The sequence below is a fragment of the Artemia sp. Qi Xiang Cuo genome, chromosome 16 (assembly GCF_049724085.1).
Source record: "Artemia sp. Qi Xiang Cuo chromosome 16, ASM4972408v1, whole genome shotgun sequence".
Taxonomy (NCBI): domain Eukaryota; kingdom Metazoa; phylum Arthropoda; class Branchiopoda; order Anostraca; family Artemiidae; genus Artemia; species Artemia sp. Qi Xiang Cuo.
The window spans coordinates 31,556,755-31,582,587 of NC_142809.1; the positions used below are offsets into that span (position 1 = coordinate 31,556,755).

Consider the following 25,833-nt stretch of genomic DNA (forward strand, 5'->3'; position numbering starts at 1 on the left):
ATGACTACTCTCTCTCAATTTGTTAACATGCCAGTACAATATTTTACGATTATGGCGTCTAGCAGCATCTTCCAGATCCTCGGCAATTGTATCCATGTCCTCCACTTCACACCTCCTTAGTTCATATTTTAATGCTTCCTCCTCTTCCTTTACATTCCTCTTGTTTTCATATGATCTATTACTCAGATAATTCTTGTACAAGTCCTTTCTTCTTTCTATCAAACATAAAGTTTTTTCACTAATATTCTTAGCTGCAGTTCTAGCTTTCTTCCCTAAGACACCTTCAGCAACTTCACAAATTATTTTTCTAAAATTATTCCAGCCATCTTCCACATTATCAAATTTTAAACTTTCAAGTTTATTATTCAACTGTTCCTGAAATATTTCTCTCAAATTCTCATCCTGGATTTTACCAACATCATAACTTCCCGGGAGGTAGTTGCCCTTCCGATATTTCAGCTTTAAATTAACCCTTGACACTACTAGATGGTGATCTTTACTTTTAACATCAATAATGGCACTCCTGTGTACCCTAGTATCTTATATTGATCCTGCCAGTCTTCGGTTTACAATAAAACAATCAATAAGGTTCGCTGTCTTACCATTACGTGAATACCATGTTAACTTATGAGCCATTTTATGACCAAACACCGTATTGGTTATAACTGGGTTGTTATACTTACGAAATTGCAAAAGTCTGTAGCCATTACTGTTTTCTTTTCCTACACCAAATTTACTTGGGCTAGGATACCATCTATCCCTATTTCTACTGACCTGGGCGTTAAAATCTCCTAGTAAAAACATCATATCTCTACATGGGGTCATGTCTATTTGCTCCTGTAAGTGTAAGTAACATTCATCTGAGTCACTAGTATCTCCGTCAGTCGGTTCTACAGGGGCATATACTACTATAACTGATACCCTGAACTTTTTAGTCATAAAATGAGCAATTATATTCTATTATTAATACCTTCCCAGCCTAAACAAGACTTAGCAGCTTCCTTATTGATCATGAGCCCTACTCCCTGTCTATGTACCCAATCCTTCCTGCCTGAGTAAACCAATTCTATATCACCTAATTTCATACTTCCTACCCCTGGGATATGAGTATCTGAAACTCCTAATAAATCCAGTTCGAATCGGCGGAACTTGTCAGTCAAAATGTCGATACGATAGTCATTTTTTAACGTCGTAACATTCCTAGTTCCAATTTTCATATTCTTTAAATCATTGAAATTATTTTCGCCTCAGGAAAAGCAATGATCCCGGATACCAGTGCAGGACGGGGATCACGCACATCTTACGGGAGGTTTTACTAGTAATTCTCAAAGATAAGGGGCACAATGCCTCTTCAACCTTAATATGTCATTATATATATCAGGGAGAGTAATTACCCCCTGGAAATTGTTAGGAAAACAGGAGCTTGGTCAGGTTTTGGCTCCCTGTTTCAATCAATGTCTAATAGATGGCACATTCCCTGCTTCAAGACACCCAATATAACTCCCATTCCTAAAGTAAAAAAAAAAACTTGTTCAATCATTTGCGCCCTACTTCAAAACCCCGTAACTTTCCAAAGTGTTCGAGGGCTTTATCTTCGAGTATTTATATGAAGATATTGAAGCTAATTTACACCCTTGGTAATTTGATTTCGGGCCTGGACATAATACTACTTACTATCTTATATTTCTTACGCATAAATCCTATTCGGCATACGCATAAATCCTATTCAGCGACATAGTGAAGGTGTTTGACAGTATCAAACGCATGATAGTTATTAATCGAGCGAATGAAATGGGTCTTCGGCAGTTTCTTGTGAATGGTTGCAAGTTTCCTGCACAATCGAAACCAATGTATTTCACTCACACAGAATGAATTCCAAGAAATATTGTGCAGAGTTAATTGAGTCCTCAAGGGACAAAATTAGTACCTCTGATCTTTTTGATTTTTTTAATCCTATTGTAGCGCAAATAAAAAGTCGCTACAAGTTTGCTGACGACCTTAAAAGCATATCATTCTGAACCTCAGCGAGCCTATCAGAGGAAACCACCACTGCATCAATATTTTCCCAGCTAAAGCAAGATCTTGAAGATGTAATACTTGCGGCTAGTGAAAAAAAAGAGCTTTATTCTACGTGTTAGCTATTACAAATCTGCAATTCCTTCCCAGGAAGACATCGCACTTTAAACTAAAGATAAAATAAAAATCATAGGAGTAATTTTCAACAGCAACCTGAAATAGGATTCACACAGGGCCATCGCGTATGGTGGGGGGTCCCCCCCCAATGTTCTTGGTCACTCGGTAAAAAAAAAGAAGTCGGTAAAATTCTTTGTTCAGTTTAGTAAAGAGCACGAAAATACTGACATGTCATCTACAGATATTTTGAACTTTATCGGCAAACGCAGCAGTTTCACCGACTCCTGCCGTGATTTTACAGATGGTGTCACAATTTTTCATTTGGCTAAACAAACAGTATTAAAATAGTGTCATGATATTTACCGAAATCTGAATCTCGGTTTATAACTACAGCGGTTTTACCGACTCGGGCAGTGATTTTACGTATTGTATTCGAAACGGACATTATGCTAATTGTTGACAAAAACAGTCGGTAAAAATGACCAGCCAGTCGGTAAAATCTCTTGCCCCCCCCCCCCCTCCAACATTTTGGCTAGTAACAACCCTGGATTCACATATACACTGTATCCTCTAAAAAGCTTCCCTTTGCCTAAAATCATTTGCATGCCTCACTTGTTTAACATCCAGATTTCCATTATGCGCAGTCTGTACCGTGTGTATGTCCGATCACAAAAATCAAAGATGCTTGTTCAGTTCGCCACCCAGGTCTAATTCTATACAAGCCGAAAAGCGTGAAAACATTTAGAAACGGGCGTGCCAATTAATACTTGGGGAAGATTGCATATCCCATGAAGACAGCCTGCACTGATGCTTCAGAAGCTATCTAAAAGGCGCTATCGTCTTACGATGTTAAAAAAAAAAAAATGTTGCCCATCGCAAAATTTTACCGGATTTTCAAGAACCACAAATAAGACGGCCAAACTCTTAGAGGAGTTTTCACTTCGTCCTACCGATTCCTTTTTCCTCCACCCTGAAAGGACTCAAAACGGTATCAATCATCTTTCGTTCCGTACTGTTTGAAGCACTAAAATGAGGAACTTCCTGAAAATGCTGTATAAAGTTTTGATAAATAATTTTTATATTTATTTCCTTTTAGTGTGCGTTATATTTCTTGTCATGTGACGTCTGCTGCTAGCTGTTTGCTATTATGGCAATAAAGAACATTTATGTAAATACTTCAAACTTGAACACTTCATTAACTGTTAACTTAGGGATTTCTGCAACGAGGGTCACGATATCTGTTTTCGTGAGAGGTGGGCGAGTACAAGATAAAATATTCTAGAAGAATGACCTGATTAATGACCCATCATCTTTCTATATTATACTTTGACAGCTGCCCTGTTTACAGGTCAGGCTTTGGATTTCAGAGCGCCTTTCACGTTACAAAAGTCAGACCTTTGAATATAATCGTATCAAACATATAATCCATGCACCCCTCCCTCTACAAGATAAAATATGTCTTCTTATAATACTGGGGGTAGGGTTATGTGGAAACCTTGTTTAAGCTATAAATACTTTTTTCAGGTTTATTCTGAAGGAAAAGATGCCCTATTAGCAGTAATTAGCTGTTTAACTCGTGCTCATCAAACCACTTTTCTAAAAGAGTTCAGTCAAGAGTTCATTGACCTTCTTCTTGCTGTAGCAGTCTTCTTTATGAAAGCCAAAGTGGCGGAAGATGGGGAAGATGACAAGGAAAATTTAAGCCAGGTAAGTTGTTTTCGCATTTAATGCACATGATCCTTAAAATATGGCATGGCTATATAAGTAAAAGACAATTATTAAAATGGTTGGTTAATTCAAGGTATTTCAAACTGTTTGACAGAAGATAGAACCTTCTCTAAGGTAACATGATCAGTTCACCATTTTATATTTCTGAAGGAAATGAAGCTTTGAACTTCTATGAGAATATTAACACAAAAACTATGATAATAATAACACAAAAAAAATACATAATAACATAAATATAAATAATGATATTTAAATTTTTTTCTAATTTAAAAGATATTTAAAAACCTTTCTAATCAGAAAAATATTTAAAGATAGATAATAAGGATAATTAAAAATAAAAGAAATAAAAAAGAATAATAACAAACAAAAAGATTAACACCAAAATAAGCTTAGACTGTTATTCAACATTAATAATCTGTTAGAAGCCTATGTAACTAAATTGATGCCCAAATTGGTGTAAAGGTATTCAGGATCGTTCATTTTTGGAAAATAAGGTGAATAAGACGATAGGCGCAAATCCCGCTATTTTAGTACAGTGTTCGGTATCGAAGTATTGAAGTGATACCTGATTACATTTAAGGAGGGGAATGAAAGCATGGTCGCTTCTAGTCGTCTTGTGTCTGCTATTTTATATAAATATAAATCACGCTATTTTAGTACAGTGTTCGGTATCGAAGTATTGAAGTGATACCCGATTACATTTAAGGAGAGGAATGAAAGCATGGTCGCTTCTAGTCGTCTTGTGTCTCCTAGTAAGGTGATTAACAAAGAAGAGAAAACCATCGTCTCTTATTATCGTTTTACACATTAATTAAGATAAGTCGAAATCTGCTCCCCCTAATGTGTGTGCTAAGGCGAAAATTTTTTATGGCCTTTGTTATAAAAATTATGATGAGTCTTAAGAGTGTTCTCTAGGCTAAACATCATAAGCAAACAAATGCAAATTGCATCAAAATTGTTACCAATAATGAATCTGCTCTTTAAATCCCCTCTGGTTTTTTTTTTTTTTTTTTTTTTTTTTTTTTTTTTTTTTTTTTTTTTTTTTTTTTTTACCCACCAGAATGTCAAACACTAAAAGAATTTGTCTATTATTAAAGCACTAGATGCTACCTGAGACTTAAAAATGCAGAAGGCATTTTCATAAAAAAAGGAAAGACTGACATTAAAACTTCAAACGAACATAAACTATTCCGTCTGTAAAGAACACTGCGATGAAGGGGCAGTATCCTTTCATGTATGAAAAAATGTATGTTTGTCTGAAGTTTTAATGTCGCTCTTTACTTCCGTACGAGATAAAAATTATTGTTTTAATTAAATTTCTGTTCAGTTGTAGTAATATTATCAGGGTTACTCTTAATGTGAAGGGACTACCGTGCCCCCAAATCTGCGGTGGTACCTCAAACCAAGATTTTGAGAAAACCCATGGTGTTTTGATCGAAAAAAAAAAAACATGGAAAAAATTGTCTCCCGCTACGTCCCTAGATTATGAAAAATACTTTACCCCCCCCCCCCCCATTTCAGTGAGTTGGTGCCGCTGTAAACCTGAATCTTCAAATCAAAATTTAACCTTTGCACAGCGATTCCACAATATGAGAGAAGCTCGTAATGAAGAGAAATCAGGGGTTAAATCCGTCATCATATGAATATTCATTCACTTTATAAGATAAAATAGAATCCCTACGTTTTGTAGGTAAATTTTTATATCTAAAATTATGCAGATTTCGTGTGCTAATGACGTTTAATGACCAACTTTAGAATTAATAAATTTTGCAACTGCAGAGTTTTCAAGCTCCTGTCTGCAAAAATGTGGAATTTGAAATTTTTGACAGAAGATAGATCACGGATGCGTGTTTATTTGTTCTTTTGTTTTTTGTCAGGGTCATTATATCAAACCAATGGTCCTAGAAGATCGGGAGAGAGCTCATTGAACGGAATTCAAAAGTTTTACTGCCCTTTTTAAGTGACCAAAAGGATTGAATGGCAACTAGCCCCCTCCCACGCCCCTTTATTCACCAAAGTCCCCGATCAGAATTTTGAGATAGCTATTTTGTTCAACATAGTTGAAAGGTCAAATATTCATGCTTTCGGGGATGACATGACCCCCACAGCTTGGGAAATGGCTATAAGCTATGAAATTTGTTCATTGTTTACATGAAGTGTCTGTTATTGGAAAGTAACCAGACATTTTTTGGGGAGAGATTTTTTTTTGGGGGGGGGAGGGTCCACGGGGAGAATTTTCCGTGGGGAGGGAAGGTTCGGGGGATGAACTTTCAAGGGGAAATTTCACATGGAGGAATATGCTAGAATTCCTATAGGAGATTCTTTTTGTTTGTCTTACTTTCTCTTTGTTGGAATTGCCCGGGGAAACTTTCCGGGCGGGGGAATTTTCTGTGGGAGAAATCCTCAATAAGGGAATTTTCCGCGGTAGAAACTTTCTATGGGGAGAGGGGGTTATTTTCATGAAAAATCTTCCACAGAGGGCAGATTTCCCGCATGATTTGAAAAACGATTAGAAATAAAATGAAAAACAAGTCATTATTCAAATGAAAGTAGGCTGTAGATAATTTTACGGTCGGAATTGTCCGCAGGAAATTTTCTGGGGGGGGGGAAATTTCAGTGAGCCTGATATTTTCCGGGGGGGATTTTACGTGGGAGGGGCTTTCCATGGAGGAATTTTTCATGAAGCTTGAAAATTTGAGGGATCAATCTCTGGGCCAAGAGAGCACTAATTTGTTGTGGCGGAGCAGAAGGGTATTCGGCTGCACGAATATAAGCCGAACAAATTTTTGTCTCTAATTGGTTTGAAACTTACATTTGTTAGTTCCAGGAAGAAAAGAATCATGGTTAAAATAAAAATATTGAGGTATCACAACCATTTTTTTCTTCGTTTTAATTCGTTTTTTTCTGGGGCCTGAATGTGTAGCATTGTTTTCAATTGGTTGGAAACTTCATCCCTCAAGCCAAGGGGACCTTAAAGGACAAAATTAGAAAAAAAATATACTAATTTGCCTAAAATGGGGTCATGAAGAGGGTGGATTTTTTTTTTTTTTTTTTTTCAGAACGGTGTGAAATTTACATTCGTAATGTTCTGAGCCATGGGGAGCCCATGGACAAAGAAAAAACGGTTCCTGCCTAAATTGTCCTAAAAATTGAAATTGAAATCATAGGTTTTAGCTCTTTAGCGGAGAAGCTAAAATATTAGAATCACAAAATATTCTTACAATTAATCATAATAAAGCTATTTCAATTAAAAACTAAGACACATAATTTAAAAAAAAATTCCCAAAACTTTTAAACCTAAAACGAACAGAAATAAAGTAGTAAGATGAGTCAGATTTAAAACGAATAGAAAGCACTATGAATGAATAAATGGGACCTAAAACGACTAAAAATTAAATCGAGTCAAGCTTGAAACGAACAGAAATGACCACAAATGGGAGATGGGCTACCACTCTCCACAGTGTGGGGAGTCATTTGCACTTTACTGAATATGATATATGTTTCAGACTATGTTTTTTTTTTCATTATAATGCACAAATAAAAAATTGCTTAAACTTTCAGGAATCTTTTTTTCCTTATATTTCTCACAATCAGTCTAGTTTCACTAGGCTGTATGCAGTAAAATTTCGTCAATGATTCTTCCTTTTTAATAAATTCCTTTCAAATCAGCTGGTTAATCCTTTGTCTATTCACCAATTAAAAATACTGCTCCAACAAACTAAACAGAGTACCCTGCGAAAATTACCAAAATCACTAAAAGGGATCTATTTATGTTTCTTTGTAGGGTTTTTATTGATCCCCTTCGTAAGGAACACTTTGGATACAAATGGAATCAACAGGAAAAGTGTTGACAGATATACTCCTTTTAAAATAATAAAACTAAATGGAAACGCACAAATTTAACTATTTGAAGAAACGATTGATTTAACTAATTGTGATTAGATTGATGAAATTTTAAAAGTTAATTTTTAGTCAGTTATTTTTCTTTTAGTCGGATTTTTAATTAACGTTAACAGAAAAGCGTGTCAATTGTAATATCCCCATGTCAGATGTAAATTTTTTTTTTTTTTTTTTTTTTTTTTTTTTTTTTTTTTTTTTTTTTTTTTTGTATAATTAAATAGTAGGGGAAATGTAGGTGAAATCAGCGTCTATCTTTTGAAATTTATTTCTAGTGTTTATTCGCAGTGTATTTTTAAATATTTGTGTGGCTATTTCTTTTGCGATTAAAAGACGACAAATAAATGTAGCTATTGCACATAAAACAGTTAATTGTCACGTCTATAGTTTACTGGAAGTTTTTTTTTTTTTTTTTTTTTTTTTTTTTTTTTTTTTTTCTATGGTGGCTTTAGCTGCGGTATATGTTCTATAAAGCTTGAACAAGTCCTTTTGTATGTGTAGGCTAATTTTTTATGTAAATATATTCATTTAATAGTTATGTTTTATTTTTTTTTTTTTTCAATGGCTCGACGACTGTTTCTTGTGTAATAAATATCAAATCTCTCAAGATGGAAAGGGGATGAAGGCTCTCAGGAGCAATGCTTATATAGCGAATCTTCCCCTAAAAATACAAGCATCACTTCCTGGCAAATTATTTTGGCATTTTTGGCCCCTCTAAAAACCTGAAGGGGTAATCTTTTACAACAAAGATTTTCATTTTGAGGTATTGTTAAACCAAAGTGAAACTATGGCATAAAGGCCGGGAGTAGTTGGGATAGGAGCTCCCATCGTACTTATATTGCATTGAATATAGCATTAAAAATGAACAGAAATTTAACAAACAGAAAACCCTCGTTTAACTGAGCCCTCGTGCAACTGAACCTCATTTAACCGAACCTCCATACAACTCAACCGCATTTAACCTAACCCCCGTACAACTGAAACCCCTTGCAACTCAACTCCCGTACAAGGGAGCCACCGTGCAACTGAACCCCCGTACAACGGAACGATCGTGCAACTGAACCCTCGTGCAACTGAAGCACCGTACTCAGTTTTTCAGTAATCTACAAATACCGATATCATTGGTTAAAACACAAATTAGAATCTTGACTTCTTCAGCCTTTTAGGAATTGTCTGTTTTTTAAAGTCATGATATAAATGCCTGTCAAGGGTCTAGGTGTTCACCCCCCCCCCCCGGCGGAAAATCCCTCCTGAAAAATAGACCACCCGTGGCTGGTTGGTTTCCAATCACTTTTGACTTATAAAAACAGGAGTAGAGCTCTCAATTTCTGATCGAATGAGCATCCTTCAAAGTTTCTATGACCATGAGGTGGAGGTGGAGATGAGGAAGAGGCAGTCTCCCTCCTATACAGAATAGATTCTGTTCATTTTGGGGTTTTGGGGTTTAATGTTACTCTTTACTTTCATAATAACAGCGTAGAACGGAAATATTCCCGGAAATCAAGATATCAATCTCATATTTTTGATGTTTTGAATTTTTTGTCCCCCCCCCCCCCCAAAAAAAAATAACCCCCCAAGCAAAAGTCCTGAATATGGATCTGGGGATTAAACAAATTTCTAATTTCCACTCTCTCCTTGTCTCTTTCTTAGAACTAATTTTGTATTTATATGAAAGCTCAATGAGAGTTGGGATGTTTTGGTATTAAAATGCACCCTTTGAGGCATCTAGGTCCCTCCCTAACTAGCCAAAATATTTTCAAGGTCTATACAAATGTCACTGTTTTAGGTAAATTCCCTGTTGTTTTACAATTCCAAACATTGCATATAAGGGCTTTAAACCTCTGCAATGGGATTCTATCATTATTTTGAAGTTCGGGAGGGTGGGAGATGCCTCAAAGGGTGCATTTTAATACCAAAACATCCCAAGTCTCATTGAGCCTTCAGATAAATGCATAATTAGCTCTAAGGGAGAGACGAGGGGAGGGTGGAGGTAGAAATGGATATATAATCTCCAGGGCCGTATCCAGGACTTTTGTTTGGGGGGTTGTTTTTCTCGGAGGCGGGGGGACAAAAAAAAAGTTTAAAAGACACATCAAAATATGAAATTAATATTTAATCCCTCTTGATTTCTGGGAATATTTTTGGTCTACGCTGTTATTATGAAATTAAAGAGTAACATTAAACCCCAAAATGAGCAGAATTTCTTCCGTGTAGGAGGAGGCCTGCTCCTTCTTCATCCCTACCTCGGAGTCATGGCCGTAGAAACTTCGGCTGATGCTCATTCGATCAGAAATTGAGAATTCTAGTCCTTTTTTATACGTCAAAATTGATTGGAAACCAACTAGCCGCGGGGGGGGGGGGTATTTTCCACGGGGGGAGAGTAAAGGCCTAGCCCAGTAGACAGTGACAGGGCGAAGGGAACCCCCATTAACAGACATAAAAAAAGGATGTATAAATATGGCTTTGTTGGTTTTTGACGTCCGATTTTCTTTGTTTTTGTGACAAAAAAAAAAGCTTTTTTTATAAATCATCTTGGCAGGCATTTATATCGTGACTTTGAAAAACAAACAATTCCAACAAGGTTGAACATGTAAAGATTCTAACTTGTGTTTTACCCAATAATATTGTCTCAAATTTTGTAAAATACTGAAAAACTGAGTACGGTAGTTCAGTTGCACGGGGTTCTGTTAAGTGGGGTTGAGTTGTTGCACGGGGGTTCAGCTGCACGAGGGCTCATTTAAATGGGGCTCGATTACACAACGGTTAAGTTGCACGGTGGTTCAGTTACACGCACGCCATTAAATATCAAAGCGAACGGGCATTATCCTGTCTATGAGGAGAACTGCTGTCCCCTGAACTCCCCTATCCTTGCACTGCAGTTTGACTTTTCTTCCAATGCTTCAATAACGAATGATCTAATAGAAACGCACTGCGATAAAAAAAAAAAAAGTTTTCTCACAGTGCATCGAGAATGGAAGTGTTTAGTTATTTGTATTTGCTTTAAACAATGATTTAGTTTGTGTTTTAAAAAGAAATCGGTTAATGAAACACTTACAGTTGTCCAGCTGACCGTGTTTTGTAATCTAAAAGGCTTACAATTAAGTAATTATAGCGCTTTACCGTAAGTATGGGGGGAGCGGTGTACTGAGGCTGCGGCAGCCTTCTTCATATTCAGCAAAGTTTTGATTCTTTCGAGTTTCAATGATGATATTGAAATCGGTACCCGTGCTACGCAGACCATTAGTCAGCATGGGAAAAAAGTAGTAGGTTTTTTTTCTGATAAGTGAAAAAAGAGTTTCATTGGTACTCTTTACTTTCATTTGTAAAAACATGTTTGTTTCATTAGATTTATGTTAAAATTGAAAAATCGGGACGACTTTTACTCCATGATTAATCACTGTTTTCGGTTGAAAGGACAAAGTATAATAGCTCAGTGCAATGGAAACACTTACGCAGGTATTTATTTTGGGCAGGAGGCCAAGTTAAGAAGAAACAAACAACTTATAGAACTGACACATCATAAAGAAAATATAAGAAACTATGGTAAAATTTTGAAAATCTTGAAATAAATATAAGATAAGGGGGTAGGAAGGCCTTTCCTATCTATAAAAATGCCTGTTTGGAGATGATTCTGCGGTGGTTAACTTAATTGAGGGCTGAGTTTTGGGGGAGTGAGTTTACTATAAATTGATACCAAAATTTAGATCATTGAGCTGCCTAAAAGCTTTTATCTGTTTTATTATAATTTTTTTTTTTCAAGACTGCTCAGCCAATCCTGCCTGCCTCTCTTCAGTTCAAAAAAGTCTCTGAGCTTCATCCTCTTTTGACAATCCTGTGTCAAGTGTTACAACAAAAGAGTAGTTTTGCCGACTTAGTTTTCCAGGAAGTTGAAAGCCGCGTCGATGGGCTGGTAAGTCCGTTTTTTCTGTATATTTATGGAAAAAAAATTATATATATATATATATATATATATATATATATATATATATATATATATATATATATATATATATATATATTTATATATATCAGGGTAAGAAAAAAACACCAAGATTCCCACTTTCAAACCAAACGATTTTATGCTTGTTTCAAAATCCTGTATTGTATAATAATTTCACAATATGGCTAAGACCGCCTCCCCTGCCCGAGGCCTAATGTTAAAAAAAGATATCGTAAATATTGCACAGAATCTGGTAATTGATGTATCTAGCTGTCTATTTTGAATATTTTGGGAAGATAAATGTTTAAAAAAAAAATTCAGTTTGCTGTGTTGTAGCCTACTGCTTATTGGAGAAACTTTATGACATTTGAAGATTGTTCTGTTAAGAGAATCTGTTTCCCCATTTGGGCGTTGTTTACTTGTTTTAGCTCTTTTATATTTTACGCTTCTGTGATAGATTATTCTGGATGGTGATGGAATTTCCTCTGTCTCTGTATGTAGGCTATAAGGAACTGGTGCAGCCAACTTGGATTTTTAACGTCAATATAAATAACAATCCCCATTTCAACTGCCTATTGGTTCCAAAGTTCCGTGACGACCTGCTGGGACAATACCTGATAAATTTTACCTCTGTAATCTAATGTCAATGTCATTAGTCGTTAGATAATCTAATCTAATGAACTTGACAACATTCTTATAAATTTCTTTACAACATTCTTACCAATCTCTTTTTCCGATTGCATCCTTTTGACCCTGACGAAGCTGAATGAAATCCTGGACTGCTAGTTTAGATTAGCTAATGAGTCAAGAAATTTTGACCTGTGGACTAAAATGGAACCCTCATATGTATTCTCTTTATCGGCTATTAAGTTTAGGAACTGTTGTCCAAAAAAATCGTGGCAAAGACATCGTGTGTTTCGAAGCATCGAGCAATACTAAATCCAGAATGAGCAAAGCGCAGATAAATCAATAGTTAAACTCGAAACGGATAGCAGTTATTACGAATAAATAAATGAGTAAATACTGAGCATAGAGATTATAGCCCGTGTTTTTTTCGTTCAATTATTTTGGAAATTTCTTCGAAATTAGTCATTCAGCTTTATGAGCTTCACGTTCGAACTTCGAACGTCAATTTTCTTGTCTTAATTGACTTTAATTTTTTCTTCTCAGATTTCTAATTTTTTTCAAAATTGTTGATGATATGTTGTGTTAGATAGACAAAATACCTAAAACAAACAAGATTGAAAGGAAAGACAAATTCATTTTAAAACGAACAGAAACAACTATAAATGACAGTAAGGCTACCGTCCTTTCAATCTTTCTAAAGCTTAGAGTCTCGTTTATGCTTTTTTCAGAACGATATATATTTTGAACAGTGTTACCATGTGCATTTCCTAAGTCAACTTTATCTGATATACTACGTCAGGTATATAGGGGAAAGCGTTATTTTGGGAATGTGAGCTACGTCGTAACTAGGCGATTAATATTTACCCACTGTTTTCTTTTTCAATACTGTGACGTCAATGTATATTTATTAATCCATGAAGAAACATTTTAAAGTAAGTGGAGCGTCTTTTCTTTCAAATGTGTTGATTTTGTTCCCTCGATACAGCGTTTTTCAAGTAGAATATTCAAGTAGTTGAAGTAAATCCAAGAGGAAACTTTGACCGTCCTCTAGCAAAACCTAGTATCTATTATATATGGAAATTAAATTTTGAGCTAAGGGTGGGTCTCGACACGCAAATCCAATAGTGTAACTAGAATTTGTCCATATGCTATACTTTCATTTGTTTTCCTGTAAAACTAGATTTTAACAATTTTCCGCTGCCAAAACCAGAGGTTGAATGTTTTAGAGGGACGCGTCAAATCCATTGAAAACATAGAAACAAGTTGAAAGTACAAGCAACCTCTTAACGGAGATTCGTTCTGCAACGAGATATCTATAATCTAAAATTCAACCTCTAACTCAATTCAACCTAAAGTTTAAAATTCAACACAATTCAACCTTGTAAATAGGAATTTTCAAAATTGCAGATTACAAATTTTTGGCTAATATGGCGTATTAATATTACTTAATACAATTATGTTTTTAACAAATGGATTACATATTACACCTTGCTGAAAATCAGAGTCATGCAAGGATTCTCAATCTGAAGGATTTCAGGGCTCAAAGTGGGGCCCACGGTGTACTTCTTTTATTCTTGATTATCCAGGGATTATTAAGGAAATTGTCCTTAATTACTGGATTTCAGTAATTAAAAATAATTTTAGCTGAGGCGAATGCTGTAAGATGGGTGTCCGAAACTAAAATTAACTAAGTAAAATTAAATTCAAATAATGTTTGATTCGCACCAAATGTTGTATTTAAGAATTGATAATAGATTCAATTAAAACTTTTTGGCTTGCATTGCAATATATTGTTTTATTTTTACAAAAATCTCTATTTAGGGATTTTTGGGCTTGTTGAGGCTAAAAATATAATGTTTGAAGTTTAAAATTATTGTATGGTTACAATAGATGTTACCACGACTGATACTACCAAATTTGTAATATCACTTGACATTAAATGTTCTTGTTAATGACACTTATCAGCCGAAACAAGTGGATGTAATATGAAACTAAGGTGATAAAACAGAGCATACATTAGATATTAAACAAACCATGTTTTCATCATATAAACCTTATATGCCCCCAGGGCATAACTTGGATCTTTGCCCTGGGGGCTATGGGGATTTGTCATCCTCAAAGACATAATTTCTGGACCATTTAACTACGTTGAACAAAATGGCTATCTCAAAATTTTGATTGAATGTGTTCGGGGAAATGCTGGGCGTGAGAGGGGGATTAATTGCCCTCCAATGACTTTCGACTATTAAAAAGGGCACTAGTCCTTTCAATTTCCAATCAAGTGAGCACTTTTTGAAGTTTCTACGACAACACTTTGTAGAAAAACCTTTTAATGCCGAGGACTTAACTTAAAAGCCTTGCCCTGAGGGTTGGGGGGGGGGGGCATCATCCTCAAAGACCTAATTTTCAGAACTTTAAACTATGTTGAACAAAATTACTATCTAAAAATTTTGATTGGATGAGTTTGGGAAAATGGTGGGCGTCAGATGGGGGTTAGTTGCCCTTCAATCACTTTCGACTGTTAAAAAGGGCACTAGCCCTGTCAGTTTCCAATCGAATGAGCCCTTTTTGAAGTTTCTACGACAATCCTTTCTATAAAAACCTTATATGATCCAGGGAATAACTTACAACCCTTACCCTGAGGGCTGTCGGGGGGGGGGGGGTTGTCAACCTCAAAGACCTAATTTTCAGAACTTTCAACTACGTTGAACAAGATGGCTATCTAAAAATTTTGATTGGATGTGTTTGGCGAAATGGTGGGCGTGAGAGGGGGCTAGTTGCCCTCCAATCATTTTGGACTATTAAAAAGGGCACTAGCCCTTTCAATTTCCAATTGAATGAGCCCTTTTTGTAGTTTCTACGACAACGCTTTCTATAAAGCCGTATATGCCCCCGGGGTATAACTTACAACCCTTGCCCTGAGGGGTGTGTGGGGTTTGTCGTCCTCAAAGACATAATTTCCAGATTTTTCCACTACTTGAACAAAATGGCTATCTCAAAATTTTGATTCGATGTGCTTGGGGAAATGGTGGGCGTAGGGGGGGGGTGTAGTTGCCCTAAAATCGCTTTCGACTATTAAGAAGGGCACTAGCCCTTTTCAATTTCCGAGGGCTGTGGGGAGGTTGTTATCCTCAAAGACCTCATTTTTAGAACTTTCAACTACGTTGAACAAAATGCCTATCTCACAATTTTGATTGGCTGTGTTTGAGGAAATGGTGGGCGTGAGAGGGGGGTTAGTTGCCCTCCAATCACTTTCGACTATTAAAAAGGGCACTAGTCCTTTCAATTTCCAATCAAATGAGCCCTTTTTGAAGTTCTACGACAACGCTTCCTATAAAAAACCTCATATTCCCCCAGGCGTATAACTTACAACCCGTGCCCTGAGGGCTGTGGGGGGAGTGTCCTCCTCAAAGACGTAACTTCTAGATCATTCAACTACGTTTAACTAAATAGCTATCTCAAAATTTTGATTTGATGTGCTTGGGGAAATGGTGGGCGTGGAAGGGGTGTTAGTTGCCTTCTAACCGCTTTCGGCTATTAAAAACGGTACAACCCCTTCCAATTTCCAATCGAATGAGCTCTTTTCCAATCGAATGATATGCCCTTCCCTTAATCTCATGATTTTTGTTAAATTGCCGAAAGGCGGAAGTTCAAATAATAGCCTTTGGTAATAAGCTGGGCTTTCTACCCATAGACCTAGACAAGCAATAGAAAGTTGTTTTGTTTTTGTTTTTTTTATAGATTTAATATAGACTTTCTCATGAAGACTAACACATGAGAAAACTAAAGTAATTTTATAATATGATACGAATTTATCATGTCAAATAACAGGAATTAAATGAGACACAATATAATTTAAATAATCACTCTTCCTTGTCATTTATTTATTAAAATGTGACACAAAATACTGTCGAAAAGACAATCTGTATCGGTTGGTAGCCACGGGCTTACAAGGCTTGATTTTATTCTGGTGCCTTGTATTACTCCCTGTTCTTGCCGGTTCAGGGAGAAAATCTTGATGCCTGCTTCACTCCAAAAGCTTCTGTCCAAAGGCTATTGTAAGCTGGTGTCACCTGGCATCAAGTCCATCTAGGCCTAGGATTTTAAGGCTATCATCATAATTCATGAATTCCGGACCTAATATCACACGGGTAGCTCGTTCCTGCACATTCTCAAGGTAGTCTCTTTGCTCTTTACTTAGTCCCAGATGCCACACAAGACAAGCATACTCTAAAGTACTCAGAATGTACAGTTTATAAAAATTCATCGGTGAAAAACGACTGAAACCGAATCGCCGAATTATGACTAGATTACGAAACGCTATATTCGCCTTCTTAGTACAATTATTTACATGATCCATCCATGAAATTTTTGAGTTAAAAGAAAACCTAAAATTGTCATATTATTTACAATTGGCACATTTATATCACTTTGACTAGGAACTTATTTTTTTTTTCAAAAATGAGACTCTCATAAGTGCTGGCTTTTTCCTATTAATTGAAAGCCGTTTTTCTTCGCAGTCAGTCTCTAAACGGCGGATTATGCCATCCGTACTAATGAAGGATCCTAGCTTGTGAGGTATCAGCAATGATAAATCATCTGTAAACTTCGCTCTGTTTTCATGCCAAGTCGCAATTTTGTTACACAGTATTAAAAATAAAACAGGTCCCGTTTTGGTACCTTGGGGTATTCCACAGAAAACCTCAAGAACATCCGATCGTACCCCATCAGCACTAACAAACTGTTGCTGTTCTTATTAGAAACTATAAACTATCCGAATTAAAAAAGGTATAAAACCTGTCATTTACTCGCGAATATCCAGAGGGCTTGATTTGCCAAAAGCCTTTTCTAAGTCTACTTGTAATATTTCTAAAAGTATATCTTTATTTTCTAGATGCTCCAGGGCTTCTTCCACAATTTTGATAAGATAATGTACTTTGCTATATTCTTTGATAAATCTATACTGACAGGGATCTATTTTATCACAGAAATCTTCTCGTAACCGTTCCTTTAGAAAATGTTCGAAAACTTCAGATACAATAGGGGTCAAAGATATAGGTCGTAGGTCACTCACCCGTTTTGTCGAAACCTTAGGTATTGGCGTTACAACCGCTTTTTTTAAATCATCCGGAAAAGTAACACTCAAAATACACTGGTTTAAAAAGGTAGTCAAAGGTTCAGCTAGAAAGGATGCGTTTTCTTTGTACAGGGTTGCTGAAATGTCTCCAGGGTAAGTTGCCTTATTGGGGTCAAGTCTCTCAAGAACCTTTGCAACTTTGTGAGGGAAAATCACAGGTATTTCAGATGGAACATCCAAGGGGGAACATTGGAAATTGGTGGATTGCTTCTGAAAATACTAGCAAAATACTTATTAATAGCGTTTGCGTCGAGCTTATTCCCAGATTCGTCGTATACGCTTACACTTTGCCTTACAGAGGAGCCAGTGAGAAGCCGTATTCCTTTATAGTAACCGGCTGGATTTGTGGTCATGAGCTCGTTCATTTTTGAACCGTATGACTTCTCAGCCAATGTACATACATAGACCACTTGATTTCTCAGCTTGAAAGCTTCACCTATCTTCCCTTTTTATGGAGCCTGTTGCGTTTGCGTATCAGCCTTTTCAGGCGCGAGTTAACCCAGGGCTTGTCAGCTGAGTTTACTGTGACTGTCTTCTCTGGAAAATACACATTGTAAGATATCTGTATTTCAGTGGAAAATATTCTATACATGTCGCTGACATTGCAGTTTTCGTACAAACTTTTCCAGTTTTTCGAAACAGCCCATTTAGTGAATAGCTCTTTTCCAAACTCAGTCAGAGGCCGGCTTAAAAAAACTCGCTTGGTTCCTATTCTCTTTTCCTCCCTGTTACACCAGTGCACACAGAATTGTGTACTTTTACCAAGACTCGGCAACGTCACTGGATCACTATAGAAATCGGAAATATCGGAACTTTAAAAATTATATTCGGAAATTAATAATCGGAAATTTGGAATACACAGAATATTTTTGACATCAGGTAAAACATTTAGAAATACATAACCAGAATACATAAATGCATACTTGGCAACCCTAGCAAAACGTGATGTTTGTAAATTGCAAGCAGGACTGTAGCTGCGCTGAGGACTTTGACTTTTTGCAAAGCCGAAATATTCTCAAGTATTTTTTCCTTTATTGATTTGTTGTTCACACGAGTAAAATCTGCGCCACCGTTACGACCATTGTTTTAGACCATTACATTTTTCTTGTTTTAAACTAACCTCTCGGTAGATTTAACCATCAAACCGTTGATTAAAAAAAAAAACGGGCCAATTTTTACCAGAACTTTAATCAAACGTATTTCTATGATAATTGTTTTTTTTTTTTTTTTTTTTTTTTTTTCAGGAGTATAATTTTATTTACACAAAATTTACAAAAAACAAACGCCAAGGAACCTTTCGGTTCGTTAGGCCAACACCAACTTCCAACACATAATTCAATATAAATAAACAAAAACAAAACATTATCCCCCGCCGACGGGCTAACCAAACAACACAACTAAAAATTCCATTATGGCACTACTAAAAAAAACAAAAAATAACAAAAAAATCAAACAAATTAATAGATATTGTTACAAAAATCCCTCAATTTTCCCCGGAAAATACTTCGGTTATGCTCACGCACAACCCCAATTGGGAGAGGACTCCAGGAGCTCGGCAAAACATGCCAAGCAGAGAACTGTGACCGGGTTGTGTCACACTGCGGCCGCCGAAAAGCATCTGCATTTCTTGTATTATAATTGTGAAGATCCACACCAGTTTTAAACATGCCATTAAAACATTCTGAGGTAAAGTTATTAATAATATCAAACATTAGCATAGATTGATAAAAAAGGAATATACCTGCTAGAGGAAGAATATTCAGTTTCAAATACACATTTCTCACTGAATCCCTCGGTCCATAATTTGCTAAAATCCTAATGGCAGAATTCTGCAAAGCTCTAAGTCGTTTCAGATAGGATTGAAAAGTTGAAGACCATACCTAACAACAATATAAAAGGTAACAATGGACAAGTGAAAAATACAAAAGTCTAAGGACAATTTTCGGACAAATATGTTTCAATTTCCTAATAATTCCAACATTACGGGCAATTTCAGATGTTATACAATTTATATGATCTGAAAAACTAAGCGTCTCATCTACAATAATGCCTAAATACCTAGTCGAGTGTACTCTATTAATAAATGAATTCCAACACCTCAACTTATCTATCCAAAGATAATACTTTTTAGAACGAGCAAACAACACAAAATTACACTTCTTAAAATTTATTTTCAGCTTATTCAACCTAGTCCACTTTTCAATCACACCTATATCATGTTCAACTGCTCGGATCAACTCTTTTTCAGTTCTCGGGCATACCGTTAAATTAGTATCATCAGCAAATAAAACTAACGCTTTTACAGGGATCACATTTGGGTCTCCACTATTTACTGAATCAACAATATTACATAAACCTCCACATAGATCATTAATATATGCAGCAAATAATAGTGGACCAAGGGGAGATCCCTGTGGGACTCCAGAGTCGACATCATGTTCACATATAGCTTGTTTTCCATCATCCAAATATAAATTTTCTATCACTTAGGTAAGACTTCAACAGATTCAGAGCTCTTCCTCTTATACCGGCAATATCTAATCTACTCGATATAATTCCAGGGTTCAAAAAATCAAACGCTTTTAAAAATTTAAAAATACAGTCATGACTTTAAGATGTTTATCAAGGCCATCATTGATCAATGTTTTAAGAAACTGAACTGCATGCTCTGTAGAATGTTTCTTTCTGAACCCAAATTGGTACTTAAAGAAAAATCCTTTCTTCTCTAGAAATGTCTCAATCCTTAGGCATAATATCTTCTCCATTATTCTAGCTATAATCGGAAGCAGTGATATTGGCCTATAGTTGCTAGGATCTTCTCAGTCACCTGACTTAAAAATTGGAACTATTTTTGCAGTTTTAAACGGCAGAGGGAAGATTCCATCCTTAAAACACCCATTAAAATGTTTGACAAGTTTATCCCTAATAACTCGAAAAATTTCTTTCAGGACACAGAGGGATAAAAAATCTGATTCAGCGGAATTATTCTTTATTCCAGAAATCACTGTTAACACTTCACTTTCATTTGTCTTTTGCAGCCACACACTTGTTTCACTAGCGTGCCCAATATACTGGTGAAACGACCCTTCGTTTTGATGTATACTTACTGACTGCCTAATTTCATTACCTGCGTTAGAAAAATGATCGGCCAGTTTTTCATTAAAATGTGCCTGGTATTGTTCACTTCCACATGGCTTCTTGTCACTTCCTCCAATTATCGACCGAATAACTTTCCAAGTCTTCAAAGAGCTATCTCTACACGACTCAAACATTCTCGAGTAATAATCCTTTTTTGCTTTTCTTAACAATTTATTGAGCGCGTTATTATAATTCTTATAAATATTTCGGTCTAATTCTCGGTCAGTAATTTTACTAACCTTCTACAATGCATGCCTCCTCTTGATGCTAGTCAAAAGACTGCGGGATATCCATGGCTTTTTTGCACTTCTTTCATTTTTTTTTATAGTTATCTTAATACACACTTTATTGATCAAATTTGTGACTTTTTCATACCACAGTGCAAACCTGTCACCATAATTTGCGCATTCACTTAAACAACTCCAATCACATTCCTCAAGTCGCTCTTTCATTTCATTAGTACTTGATTTATCAAAATAAGAGTATTGTCTATTTCTATTCTCAGAATCATTATGCATGTCTTTTTCGATATTTATACATACCATGATTGAACAGTGATCGGACATATCATTTGGGATCACCATTGGGCTATCATATTTAACACTCGAAAAAATATTATCTATCAAACTTTCAGACGTCTCAGTTATACGAGTACACACATCAATAACTGGGTGAAGATTAAAACTAAACATAAGATTAAAAAAATTATTACGAACCACATTTTTCCTATTCTTCATATCAATATTAAAATCACCCATCACAAAACAATGGGCCAAAGATGGTAGTTGCGTCAGCTGCGACTCCATATAATCCATAAATTGTTGTTACGAACTTGAAGGAGTTCTATATACAATTACTATGTAAAATGTATCCTTATTGATATCAACCTGCAAAACCATACTCTCAAATACCATTTCAACAGATACTGATAAATCTTCTCTTACCTTAGAAGTAAGGCTTGACTTTACATACGCTGCAAGCCCACCATGTTGATGTATCATTTTATTCTTCCTATACAACGAGTAACCCTTGATATCAAGTAGCAAGTCATTATAATCATTAAGCCAAGTCTCAGTCAACCCAACAATATTTATATTACTCATATTATCACACAACTCAGAAATGTACCTAAAACTACTATTTAACCCTCGACAATTCAAATGCATCAGCATAGGCTTCCAAGGGTTATTGGGTGAAAATATATCAATGGGGAAAGCATACCTCGCTGGTGGTCCCAGTCTCATACTACACATATCATCACCATCCTGGAGCACCCTATCAACCTCTTCATGAAAGTCAACCCTATTATTTTCTAGTAGTGCCAACTTTTCATTAATCCCTGACATTTATCTTACCATAATAACTGTATACTGCGAAGCCCGTCGGCGAAGTTTCACTATATGAACCATCAAAAACTCGAACACTAATATTAATAAAACTAAGAAACACTCCTGAATCACTTTTCCATGTTTTTTCCTTTTTCATCACTGTCATCATTTTTTTTTTAGCACCTAACCTAGCTAATTATAACACAACGACTAAATGTAATAATAATGAAAATAAATACTTATTATTTCCATCACATAAACTAAAACTAAGAAAAAAAGCTTTAGCATTTGCCCATCAAAAGCTATAAACTTGAGAAAATTTGCCTGATTTTCAAAAAAGGGAGGAAACGCCCCACAAAAAAACTGAAATATATTAATGAAAACAAGGAAAATCACAATTTCCCATTGGAAACAATGACAACATAATTCTAACACTTCCCCCATCATTTCCTCTTCTCTACATTTAATCTTTCGCCACTAGTAGGGAACTATAACATCATAGAAATACACTTAAGGGCTCAATTGAAAGAAATCACTACATCCAGTGTCTTTTGTAAGTAATATATATTTATATATATATATATATATATATATATATATATATATATATATATATATATATATATATATATATATATATATATATCACCAACTACTGGATCAAAAAAAAAAAAAAAAAAGGCTCCCCAGAAATCTGGCAGCAAAATCAGGCAAATAAGAAATTATAACACAACGACTAAATGAATTAATAACGAAAATAAACACTTATTATTTCCATCTCATAGATTAAAACTAAGAAAGAAAAAAAAAAACTTATACCCTCATATGATAATGACTACAATAAATAAATAACAAAAAAATATAATAAATAACAAAACAACCAACTTCATTTTTCACAACACAATTCAAATTTTTTTTTTCAAGCATCCCTTGATGCACTCCACTCGTCCATACTTTCATAATGCATAGGCTATTCTGGTATTTGAACATTTTTGCTGTTGATCACTATATTGCTTAAAAAATTGTCTGGGATCAGTTCCATCGTATACTTATCCACAGGAGCATTTGCATGACGTCGAATGCACAAAAGAGGTGGTACCGACTTTGAAACCCAAACGTCCAATTCGCGAATTTGGCAATCGTTAATTTTCTTTCTAAGTGCCAGTAATTTCCGACGAGTTTCTCTAACCGAAAGGGGCATATCATCCGTCAAATAGATATTTGAAAAGTTCATGACAACTTTTCTATTTAGTTTTTTAGCGTTCTTCAACAAAGCCAGTCGAGTCTCTATACTATGCATCTCAATCTTGATAAATTTTTTCTCCTTTCCATATTCCAAAACCGAGAAATCGCAGTTCTGCTCATATTCCAAACCGTCTTTAACAACCTTCTCAAAGACAGTTTTGGCTGATTCCACATCGCTCGCCGAAACATTCCATAAAATCACATTCTTGCGAGTTTCTTTACTTTCTACTCGCTGGAGATTTTAATTAACTGCAGAAAACTCGGTTGTTAACGTCACATTTTCCTTAACCAAAACCAAAATTTGGCACCTTCAGATTTGACGCCTCATCTTCTATGGCAGAAATTCGCGGCTTTAATTCAGCTATTTCCTTATTTGAATCCGTCACAGATTTTTCCACTTCCAGTAAACGGTTCTCCACTGTTTTCATACTATCAGTTAGACTTTGTAGAGCAGTTGAATTACCCTTTACTGTTACTAAAATAATAGCTATGTTGTCAGCTAACGATTTGATTGACAATTCTTCAACCGGTGTTCCTGAAGAAACATTTGAGATGTTTGAACTGTCAAGTTCTTGTTGCTTCTTTCGTTTTTTTTGTCATCTCCAATGAAACCTTGCCAACAAATTTAAAGTATACAAAAGAATGTGCTCACCTTGGAAGCTCCTTATTTTACCCACGTGGAGCAAAACTTGCAATTTGCTTAAGCGGCCGTTAATTAAGCCACGGCAAACAGCTTAAATCTTGAACTCAGCTCCCAATTTGCCAATTCTCTCCAGATAAAAGATTATCCTGCTTTTATTATTCGCAAAAAATTTTTTCCATTAACACTTGATATCACGCAAGTGCTAGGTTAGGATGCAATCGAAACTACCTGTATGAATGCATTCAGGTAAATTTAATTTTGTAACAATGAAATCACTATCTGAATAGTTCAAACTATAATCCTTTTTAAACTGGTATAGCTCTTCACTCTTTGAACCCTGAAAGTGAATTGAAGTTAATTTCCTTCGTCTGTTTCTTGTTTAAGTTTTATGAACTGTCTACCCAACATACTTCAAAGTAGGTTTGCAAAGTAAATATATACTCGGCAGAATGGAGAGTCTTTCTCTTACTGAAAAATGATTTTGATCAGAAGAATTGAAAAGCTGTGTGAAGCTTGTGCAGCTTTGTGAGATTGATTTGCTCAAAATCGATTTAAGCTGTTTGACAGCAATTTGAGCTTTAGCAGTTTTGTATAACAGTCTTCTACCTCAAGAGTATTCCCAGAGACATTTCTTGTGACGCAAAAGAAAGGATGGATCTTCTAGTAAAAATTGACCATGGAAAACTTGTAAAATACGTTTTTGTAAATGCTTTGCTTTCGTAAAAAAAAAATGCGAATGCTTTTGTAAAATAATCATTGAACTCTCTTCGTTAATATCTAAATATAAAACATTTCTAAACCCAAATAAGATCCTACAATTGTATATTTTCCATAAAATGATTGGGCTTACAACTTTGTCATCATTCTGTGGGAATTTGTATTCTATTAACCATAATGAGAAAAGAGCTACGGGTCGTTTTCATGGAAACTTTATTAATTTTGGAGGTTTTAGTTCAGGAGGCTTACATGAAAATTCTCTTCCCAAGCTTTGCATAGGATTCCTCTCCTCTTTGTAGTTTAAAGACGCTATTTAGTAAAAATGTTCCAACCACCGTCAAAACTTCTAACAGTAAGTATTTGACAAAATATTCCGTAAAACCACCAAGTCTGCTTTGGCTACTAATGGGTGCCATTTTACCATTCCAACAAAAGTTAATCCTTTGCTGCCCGAACTCAAGTGAAAAAATATTCTCAGCTGTTTCGAAGTTTAAAGTTGAAGACTACCAACAAAACCTAGTTCTCTGTAAGGTTCTATATATATATATATATATATATATATATATATATATATATATATATATATATATATATATATATATATATATATATATATATATATATATATATATATATATATATATATATATATATATATATATATATATATATATATATATATATATATATATATATATATATATATATTATTTCTTTTAAGCTGTAAATTTCCTTCGTCTTTCCTTCTTTTATTAGCAGGAAAACGTTTCCTTTGTCTTTTTAATTAAAGTAAAAAGGCCACTGAACTCTTCCAGGATCAAGCGCAGCTATATGCAATGCTCGTAGTTCTTTCAACTTTGGAAAAAGACAGAGGTCGATTGTCACTCACTCGGATTGAATCTTTTAAAGATATACTCGTAAAGAGAGGAAGAAGTCTTGCAGTTGAAGGAGATAAAAATAGTGAAGGTACTGAGTCTGTACCATCAACTGTTTGAATTGATAGTTTCTTGCCATTGTCTCGTTTGTAGTTTGTTTGTATTGTTTTTGTAGTTTTGTCTATGATTATATGAATATATTTTTGTAATGTTCTGTATTTGGAGTCTACATAGATATAAAGTTAACATAAGAAAGTTGCGGCTAAACGATTAACACTTAAATCACCATCAGTTATAAACGTGTTTATAGATTTCATTGCAGCCAGTCTGTTGCGTCTATTTTCTGTTTTTCTTTTTTTGACTTTTGCGACCAGAACCATTTATTTCAACGTAAAATACATTTTAAACAATAGAAATCTTGTATT

General features: G+C 35.2%; 1 protein-coding gene across 1 annotated transcript in view; it reads left to right on the forward strand.

Annotated features, from left to right (window-relative positions):
- LOC148942787 (uncharacterized) overlaps positions 1–25,620 on the forward strand; it is a 66,697-nt gene extending 41,077 nt beyond the window's left edge. The window contains exons 10-12 of the mRNA XM_089102075.1: positions 3,658–3,840; positions 11,519–11,668; positions 25,349–25,620. Of these exons, the coding sequence (XP_088958201.1) occupies positions 3,658–3,840; positions 11,519–11,668; positions 25,349–25,528 (513 nt within the window). The 3' untranslated portion in view covers positions 25,529–25,620. The remainder of the gene's footprint in view (positions 1–3,657; positions 3,841–11,518; positions 11,669–25,348) is intronic.
- The last annotated feature ends 213 nt before the right edge of the window (positions 25,621–25,833 follow it).